Genomic DNA, 9400 nt, shown 5'->3' with positions numbered 1-9400 from the left:
TTCTTCTGAATCTCCAACGTAGTGAATGTTCACAGTCTTACTGCAAAAAGCACCAATAAAGGCTGTAACAGGATGTAGCAAGAAAAAGATGTTAAAACACAAGGGAAGTAAACACAAGTTCTGTAATTATGCTTTATTGCAACTCTAATGCTTTGTCTGCTGCTGAAGACTCCTGTAGCTAAATTTGTTTGTTCCAGCCTTCTCTTTTTTGTACTGGTTAATAAACACAAGAAACATATATTTTTCTTATCATTTTATTGAAAAGGTACATTTAAAAAAATACACAGACATTTTACTATTATGGATTGCAGATAAAGATGCTGTAAAAGTTAATTCTATTTTTTTTTTTCCTTTCTTCCACCTGTTGTCCCCAATATCACATAATGACTTCAGTATGAGTACTGCATATTGATATCACCTTTATAAAAGGGTTGGGAAAGTAAGAAGATAGGTGGGACATTACTGCAATATATTCAGTAAACAGAGAATACAGTCAATTATAAATATTTTATGTTCTGTACATTATTGCATTAGGGAGCCACAACATTATGCAGCATCGTTACAAAGAAAACTAGTTATAAATGAAGAAAAAGATATTTACGTAGAAATACATGGATCCATTCTCTTCTTGAACAATGCATGTGAGCTGTGGTAATGTGCAATTGAAAAGCTTTTTTTATCTTTAAACATTGCTTAGCAACACCAGTGAGGCAACAACAAAAATAAGTTAAATCAAAGTAGCAAACAAGTAGTAACCTTAACTATATGGTATATGGCTTTCTATTTTAATTTCTCTAAATAAAGTGTGACACAAAAGAAATAATCAAAAGCTTCAGCACTGCATTGCTTTCAAACATTTGCACAGAAACTAAAAATATTAAAATCAGACATGTGATACATCTTTAGTACTACACAAGATACACCAGTACTGGGACCTAGGACAGTACACAATCCCTGTCAACAAGAGCACACTGGGGAAAACAAAAACCCGAAACAAACAAAGGATGCAATGCATTTTTGAGATGTTATCCACAATCAGGCATTTGGTTCATCTACCTTTCTTTCCACATTAGGTTATACTCCATTGGTTTTCAGAGAAGTATTTACATAAGTGGGAGTTAGGAAGACCCTAGTTTTCAAGTCTGTCAGGAAAATATTTTATGTTCCTTGATTCCAAGGTGCATCATACACATTGAAAAAAATATTAATAAATGCATGAAACTTTAATGGTATAAATGTTATGAGCAATGAAGCTTTTAGCAAATCACTCTATCATGATTAAAACAAGAGAGAGAGAGAGACTGAGAGAGTTGTCAAGACTCCAAAACGCAGTACCGCCAGTGATGAGTTTTATGGTGTGGTTGGTTGAGGTGTCACGCAGGATGGCATTTCAAAAGAGAAAGACATTTTAAAATCTCAACCCCTTTCCTGTCTGTCTTTTACTCTTCCTACTGGCCATGTTATCTCTTCTTCACATCAATAAATTAGTATGGTGCAAAAAGTATGGAGGCAGGTGTTGCCCGGATGGGACCATGGCCTGGCCTGAGAAGAGCTGGTGGTATTGCAGGTGCCTGGAACAAGGAGGCAGAGGGACGCGGAGGAAGGGACAGAGCTGATGATACAGCTGCAGCCGCAGCAAGAGGAGATGAAAGGAAAGCGGGAGCCAGCGGCTTAATCATGTCCTTCTGGAATGCAAGTTTTGCCTGCAATAAAACACACAAAAACCCCAATGTAAATACAGCTCTCCTGCGCTGATTTTTACATGAGGGAAAAAATAAACACTGACAAAAGGCACACTGTGGTTTCTCACAGAAGCCTCATCTCAGCTGTTTAGAAATTTTACCCACTTTGTCTTCTTACTCTCAGGGCAATTAAAGCAACTAAATCATGTATTTAAAGAAACACAAGTGTAGGGGCAGTCACACTGACATTTAGAAGGAAGCATCATTTGCAAGTGAACAATATTAAATTATGCAAATCATAACTGTGCAAGAAATTGAAAAAAAACATGATTAAAACTTCAGTGTCAAAAGTCAAAATTTCCACTTGCAAAAATGAACTGTAGTAAAGGAGGGTGGTTAAGATGGGAAACTAGTACCGGTCCAGTGAGCTTTTTACCTGCCAATGAAGAGCTGCACTTTGCAAAATAGAAGTATTTTTTAAGATGAATTCCATAAAGAATTCTTTCTGAAAGAATTATTGCTGTTTATGATCTTGCTGGTGCTTGTGGTGAAAAAAAGCTAACCAGAAATATATATACTACAGTCTCACTGAAGATGATTTGCACCACAATCCCACATTTATGGGGGCAAAGATACTCGTGCCTTTCTTTTATTAATGGAGGTCTCTCCTTATGCAATACATTATAAAATAATGTACTACACAGGTGAAGAAGATTAGTGTGTGCAGAACCTATCAAATGGGGAGACTCAGAGAAAGCCTGCAGCATTTTCATTTGCCTCTACACAATTACAAAGACATATTAATATTTCAGTGTTTAAAGGCTTTTCACATGCTTCCTCTTGCGCATACACATTTGCATCTTTCTCTTCCCAACCTGTAAATTGTTTTTGTGCCATACGTGGCATGCACTTTTCCCTAATGAATAAAATACAGGCTGAGTCATGAGCAAATAAACGTACAATCTGTGCTGTGCTAGAGCCAGCCTGAACTCCGGCTATAGCTGACTGGCAGAACCAGCTTGGGGAATTCCTGGAAATGTAGGTGGGTGCAAAAGGGGAAGGTCTAGGGGTACAAAGGCAGAAGAGGTGTTTTGATAGACAGTGACAGACACAGCTTGGGCATGCAGATAGGCAATCAATTCCCCTAAACACTTGATAAGTCTTTTGCAGCAATGTAATACATCTATACAGCACTGTTTTGCTGTATGCAAAGAATGAGAATTAGTATTTGTGTATCTTAACATCTTATGTCCTTTTTCTTGACTGCATCCATCATAACTGAGAGTTATCTCAGGTGCCCAGAAAGACAGAATATATACATTGCAGCCTTCAAGAAGCAGTGCAGTAGCCCAGCAGAGCCAGTACATTTCCACAGGGCCACAATGGTTCATTCCCCGTCCCACTGATTATTCTCTTCTTCCTAGCAGTAAATAACACTTGCAGTGCTGTCTGTGTGCCTTTGACTGGGCAGACAGAATGCACAACTATCTTCAAATCTGACCCCTGAGCAGACTCAGCCTGCAGGGGGAGAAATGCTGTGGAAGCGTCAGGTCAGTCACGTTCCTTTCTCTGTGTGGTGGGAGTCCCCAGGGTCACAAATTCACATAGACAGTGATAAGAAATAGAAATACTTACTGCTAAAATACTTGGGCTGCGCTGCAGTTTGTTGTAGGGACTATATTTAGGTTTCATGGGCTTTCCTGCAACTCTGTCCTTATGCCTTCGGCTGGAAATATGCTGAAATAAATATCCTCACATTTAATTACCTGTTTAAACATATCTCAGTTTTGAGTTTGAAATTGATTTATCAGCAGGATATGCCTAAGCAGCCTGTTTGTAAGACTAAGTAGGTTCTTTAGAGAGAGCAATGATGAGTTTTGCTAAATTAAACATAACAATTTGGAGCACATCAAATAGAGAATCAGAAGCTAATCAAATACAGTGAGTTCTGTGATACGAGACAGTCTCTGCAAATTATTGATATTTTGGTTGGTATTTCATTTTTCCACATGAGGAGCTTTGAACCAGGCAGAGCTGCAATCACTAGGTCATAGGAATATTTGGAAGTAGGAGTTACATTTCAGTCTCACTGATGAAGTTCAGTTGTATAAATAATTCAGTATTAGCTGAAGGAAGAACCAGAATCCAGGGATATGTCTACACCATGCAATTTAATACTGTCTTAGAGATAACTGAAATAAAAGGGAATGAGAGAATACATCCACAGAGCACAGTACCATCCTGTTAAGAGCTTCCTGTTTAGGTATCTGTATTGGCACAGCTCTAAAACCAGGACTAATTGGCTTGGACAAAGCAGAGCTGCATGTTCATACAGCTACACTGTTAATGATTAACATTGCTCTACACAGTTCAAACGCATCTGTAGCATTACCCTCCTGCTGATTGTCCTAAACCAATAGATTCAAGTCACATTCTCCTTCTCACATAGTATTAAAAAGTATTCCAGCAGATGGAAATAGCACCAAAATGGAATTCAGGGAACCTCAAACTAGAATTTCTTCCATTTAGGAGACCAGAGTTCAAATCTCTCTCTTGAGGAAGCTTTTAAAACTAGATTTGCTATGTTATTCATTGATACTGACACTTTGTCCACCTCTGCTTTTTGACTATCGAGACCACATTTTACCAGCTGAAACAATTAGCTGAAGTAGACCTATAGTGAGCTACTCAGAAATAGTTGTGGGGTGACAGAAAAGAAATACTAAGTTCACTTTTCGCCAAAATATCTTCACACAGACCTACACCACAGCTACAATACTGCAATGCAACTAAAACCAGCAAAGGATCCCCAGATACATGCAAGCTACCTGTTTAAGCTGAATTTCTGAATTGACATGGACATCACAGATTTCACAATGAAATGTCTTGTTCTGCAGTCCTGAGCCTTTACTGCCATTCTGCACCTTCAGACGGGATCCAGGTCGAGGGTAAGACTTGATGGGACCAGCACCATTCCGAGCCTCAACCATAGTCTTGTGCTTGGACCCTAATGGGCAAGGAGGTGCTCGTGAGTTAATGATCAGCAAGATACGGTTATGTCCATTAGCCTTGGGACTGTATGCAACACATTTATCTTCAAGACAGAATAATTCAAATCACCACAGAATGGGGCTAATGATGAATCTGGTTTAGGTCAGTGTAGTTTTCACTTCCTTGATCTAAAGGTAAGCCAGACAATAAAAGAAGGGTTAGTACAAAAAGGGAACAAGAGGATGCTGGGCCACCACTGCCTTTTTGTTTGGGGGCAGTGTGTGCCTCTATGGGCAAGATGTTTGTTCTTCTGTCAAAATCCATATAGCTGGTGAATCACAAAAAAAAGGCATAAGCCAAGAGTGAGAGAGGAACCACAGCAATCAGTCAAAACCTGCCTAGGAACACTAATATTTCAGTAAGTATCCTCTGATTTGGAAAAAATGGCTGCTTTGGCTATTTCAATGGCTCACAGCTGTAAAACCAGTTTCACTGATTTGATAACAAGCTTTACACCTGCAGCACACCACAGAACAGCCACAGCACACTGGGAATGCTGCTTGCGGCCTTTTAAAGGGAGCATATCTAATCTCCAATATTCAAAAGCTTCTAGGATACCTAGTAAATCTAAAGAGCCCACCCTAAAATCATAACCAAAATGTCTATAAATTGTGCCAGAAAAAAATCCAGAGATAGGTGAAATATGAGAGAGAACTCATATTAGAAACCTTAGCGTTATGGAAACCTCAAGGATCATACCATGATCTTCACTATGGAGGCATGAAGATAGGCTGAGAAAGTGGGGCTGTTCAGCCTGGAGAAGAGAAAGCTGTGTGGAGACTTCATAGCAGCCTTCCAGTATCTGAAGGGGGCCTTTAAGGATGCTGGGGAGGGACTGTTCATTAGGGACTGTAGTGATAGGACAAGGGGTAATGGGTTAAAACTTAAACAGGGGAAGTTTAGATTGGATATAAGGAAGAAGTTCTTTCCTGTAAGGGTGGTGAGGCACTGGAATGGCTTGCCCAGGGAAGTTGTGAATGCTCCATCCCTGGTGCTGTTCAAGGCCAGGTTGGACAGAGCCTTGGGTGAGATGGTTTAGTGTGAGGTGTCCCTGCCCATGGCAGGGGGTTGGAACTAGATGATCTTAAGGTCCTTTCCAACCCTAACTATTCTATGATTCTGTGATTCTATGATGCTGACGAGGTAACATGACCTTGATGTTGACTTAAGAGGATTTTGTCAAGCTTATACAGTACCTGAAGGATGGTTAAAAAAAATTGAAGAGCTTTAATACAATATCAAACACCGTACATGAAATTGTCATTAACAGAAATGTTTTTTTTGTAACTTGCCATTAAAAGTTTCAACTGAAAGATTTTTCAGCTAAAAGATTCTTTAGTGAAATGTGGCTACTTCAGTGCCAGAAAAACAGCTTGTTGCACTCTATTTTAAAGACGATAAGACACCACTGACTTGCACTGTTTGCATACCCACCTGTATTGTGGGCTTCTAGTTGTGACAGGGAATTCACAGCCACTTTGCATAATGAACAGTAAAGTAGTTTTTTGGCTTTTTCCTCTTCAGACTCAGAAACTGTGTTAGCAGCTCCATTCGTGCTCTTGGAAGATGATGCAGGTGTTACAGGTGCTACTGCTGCCGCTCCAGGTTTGGGAAGAAAGGGACCCGTTTCTGTACCAGACTGCTGAATTGCGCTGTTGGGTTTTGCTTTCCCTGTATCTTCTAAAAGAATCAAAATATGTATGTCATAATATGCTGCACACAAAATTCACACAGTAATAGTCCTGTGGTTTTAGTGACCCTAACACAACAGGGGACTAATTTCATCTCATTTTATACAGGACAGCAGCGTCTCTGAAATCTTGTTAAAATCCTACCATGAAAACGTGTAATTTGACAAAAGGGGTGATTTTCTTGTTTTAAAGGTTATCAGTGAATACCAATGACTTCAACAAATTCACGCCAGCTGTTGTTGCTGTCATGCTGCAGGTTTGACCTGTTGAAAGGAGCCCAAGAAAGCCCAAAAGACAGCCAGAGTTAAGGAATGGAGAGCACAAATGTGAGGCTTTCAACGGGGATTACAAAAATATTTCTGAAAAGCAATATAGTTGCTTTTGGAATGGCTCCAGTTTCTCAGAGTCACTGGAAGGACACTGAAAGGCTCAAGCACCACCTTGACACAGATATCCCTCATTTCAGTTACAGGAGTTAACTATGGTACTACACTACACACATGAACACAGCTGCTAAAATTTTGTGTTTCTTTCCACAAACAATTCCCCATGTATCTGGAGATCAGATGGCTCCGATGTGCATTCAGTGCATTCCTGTATCACTTCACAAGCATGAGTCAATCATCTGTGCTCCTATGAGACAGGTAGGCAGGTATTACTTCATTTCACAGATGGCGATTGCAAGGCAAGAGATTAAATGTCCCAACTGTGCCTAAACTGGAAGTCTGTGCCAGGGCCAGTATTCAAATGTTCCTTGCCTACGTGTTGTCAGGTACATGAGCTCCTTGCATTTTAAGTTATTCAACTGCAGGCCTTGTGACCACAAGCTGTACTAGTTGCCAACAGTAAAACAAGCTCAGCTATTACGAACTCAGGATAGGAAGGGGACAGTACAGCAGTGCTGGCATGAATGACCCTGACAAAATCGACATAAGAAATGATTAAGTGACCCATTTCCACCCTGAACAATAGGAATCAAATCTTATTACTAAAGCAAGTACTACCAAACAGCAACTTCTTAAAAACTCCTTATATCCCATTTTAAACCTGTGGCAGTTTTAAGCAGCGTTGAACATATTTGAAAAAGCTAGGTCCTATTTTGAGCTTTTGGTTGTTTTTAAATCCGGGCCCTTGCACTTTATGTTTACAACAACCAAACTTTGTCTCGACTCAACTTTGTATCAATCAGGCCAATGTGGTGCTACCAAAAGTTCTGTAAACAGGACTTTACCCCCTCCAACAAACACATGAAAGCACGTATGAGCGTATGAACCATGAAGAGGCATCCTGAAACTAAACCCCACAGTTGTTGGCTTATTTTCCAGAAGTGCATTGCAGTACATCAATTTTAGATTGTTAAAAAACATGAGAAAGAAAATTCTAATAAAAGATTTTTTTTTTTTTTTAAAAAGCAACAAAAATACTTTGAAATTACATGATATGAACTATACTTAACACTGTAAATACCTGGAGTACTGTGTGCAGTTCTGGTGTGTCCTCAACATAAAAAGGACATGGAACTGTTGGAACAAGTCCAGAAAAGGGCCATGAGGATGATCAGGGGACTGGAGCACCTCCCGTATGAAGACAGGCTGAGAAAGTTGGGGCTGTTCAGCCTGGAGAAGAGAAGGCTGCATGGAGACATCATAGCAGCCTTCCAGTATCTGAAGGGGGCCTATAGGGATGCTGGAGAGGGACTCTTCATTAGGGACTGCAGTGACAGGACAAGGGGTAATGGGTTAAAACTTAAACAGGGGAAATGTAGATTGGATATAAGGAGGAAATTCTTTCCTGTTAGGGTGGTGAGGCACCGGAAGGGGTTGCCCAGGGAGGTTGTGAATGCTCCATCCCTGGCAGTGTTCAAGGCCAGGTTGGACAGAGCCTTGGGTGACATGGTTTAGTGTGAGGTGTCCCTGCCCACGGCAGGGGTGTTGGAACTTGATGATCTTAAGGTCCTTTCCAACCCTAACAATTCTATGATTCTATGATTGTATGATTCTAAATGATCAAGTACTAAGACTACTATTAGGAACCAAATTAAATACAAAACCAGATTCTGAATGTATTCTGGTTGATAAAGTATAACAAAAGAAAGTGATATTAAATCATTGTTCATAGAATATTCCATTTTAATGTCTCTGTATAATGTAATAAGTTATATCTGCAAAATATAGAACATAATATTTGACTTGTGAGTCTTCATAAAATACATGATTTTAGTAAACAGCATATGCTAACATTCTAAATTAAAGAGTTTTCAATACAGAAAGTTCTCAGAGGTGCTAACAAAAGGAAAAATGCTAAATTGCTGAATTCATATTACAGGAAAATACACTTCTTGTTGTTCTATGCAGTATTATGCGAGACGGCAAAAGGCATAGTACCAGGATATGTGTGAACCTGAGTGCAATAAAGAATGTTCCTCAGTGCTTTGCATTGCAGGCCTTAAAAGAGTAATATACCTGCAGAACTGCAAGCTGTATGTTAATATATAGAGACTACACTTTTAAATTTTTTTTTTTTAATGCTTCCCACATTTGTGGGTTGTTTTGGTGTTTTCTTGGGGTTTTGTTGTTTGTTTGTTTTTTAATGTAAGCATAAAAATTTGGTGGTTTTGAAACACTTTCTGGAGATAGAAATAATTCCTTCCTGTGAGAGAGAACAGGAGGGGGGCAGCAAGAATACCAGAGGATGCGCACCAGGGTGGACCCCTGGCCTGAGAGACTACCTCATGCAGCAAGAACACCATTTACAGTCCGGCCTGTGGCCCCTGACCTTGTGGTTCAAACCGTCTGCAAAAAGAGGGAGCAGATTTGTATTTCTTTGTTTTGCCATCAAGCGTCTGTGCAGTGAGATCCTGAGCAACGGACTAAGAATCATTTTACACAGGCCCCCAATTACTACCTCAGAGTAATGATTTTCCATTGCTGAATTTAAGAGATGATTGAAAAATGACAGATTTCGTTCCCCACTTCT

At 39.8% G+C, this 9400-nt stretch overlaps 1 protein-coding gene across 10 annotated transcripts in view; it reads right to left on the bottom strand.

The window, feature by feature from the left end:
• Positions 1 to 238: 238 nt before the first annotated feature.
• ZNF385B (zinc finger protein 385B) overlaps positions 239 to 9400 on the bottom strand; it is a 177025-nt gene continuing 167863 nt past the window's right edge. For all 10 annotated transcript variants that reach the window (XM_062640699.1, XM_062640689.1, XM_062640693.1 and 7 more), the window contains 4 exons: positions 6168 to 6413; positions 4511 to 4689; positions 3318 to 3419; positions 239 to 1703 (listed from right to left, as the gene is read on the bottom strand). In XM_062640699.1, the coding sequence (XP_062496683.1) occupies positions 1485 to 1703; positions 3318 to 3419; positions 4511 to 4689; positions 6168 to 6413 (746 nt within the window). In that variant the 3' untranslated portion in view covers positions 239 to 1484. The remainder of the gene's footprint in view (positions 1704 to 3317; positions 3420 to 4510; positions 4690 to 6167; positions 6414 to 9400) is intronic.

This window comes from Pezoporus occidentalis, unplaced genomic scaffold (genome assembly GCF_034315485.1).
Source record: "Pezoporus occidentalis ecotype Australia unplaced genomic scaffold, CSIRO_AGI_Poc_V1 ctg66, whole genome shotgun sequence".
Taxonomy (NCBI): domain Eukaryota; kingdom Metazoa; phylum Chordata; class Aves; order Psittaciformes; family Psittacidae; genus Pezoporus; species Pezoporus occidentalis.
This window is presented reverse-complemented; position numbering and strand designations above follow the sequence as displayed.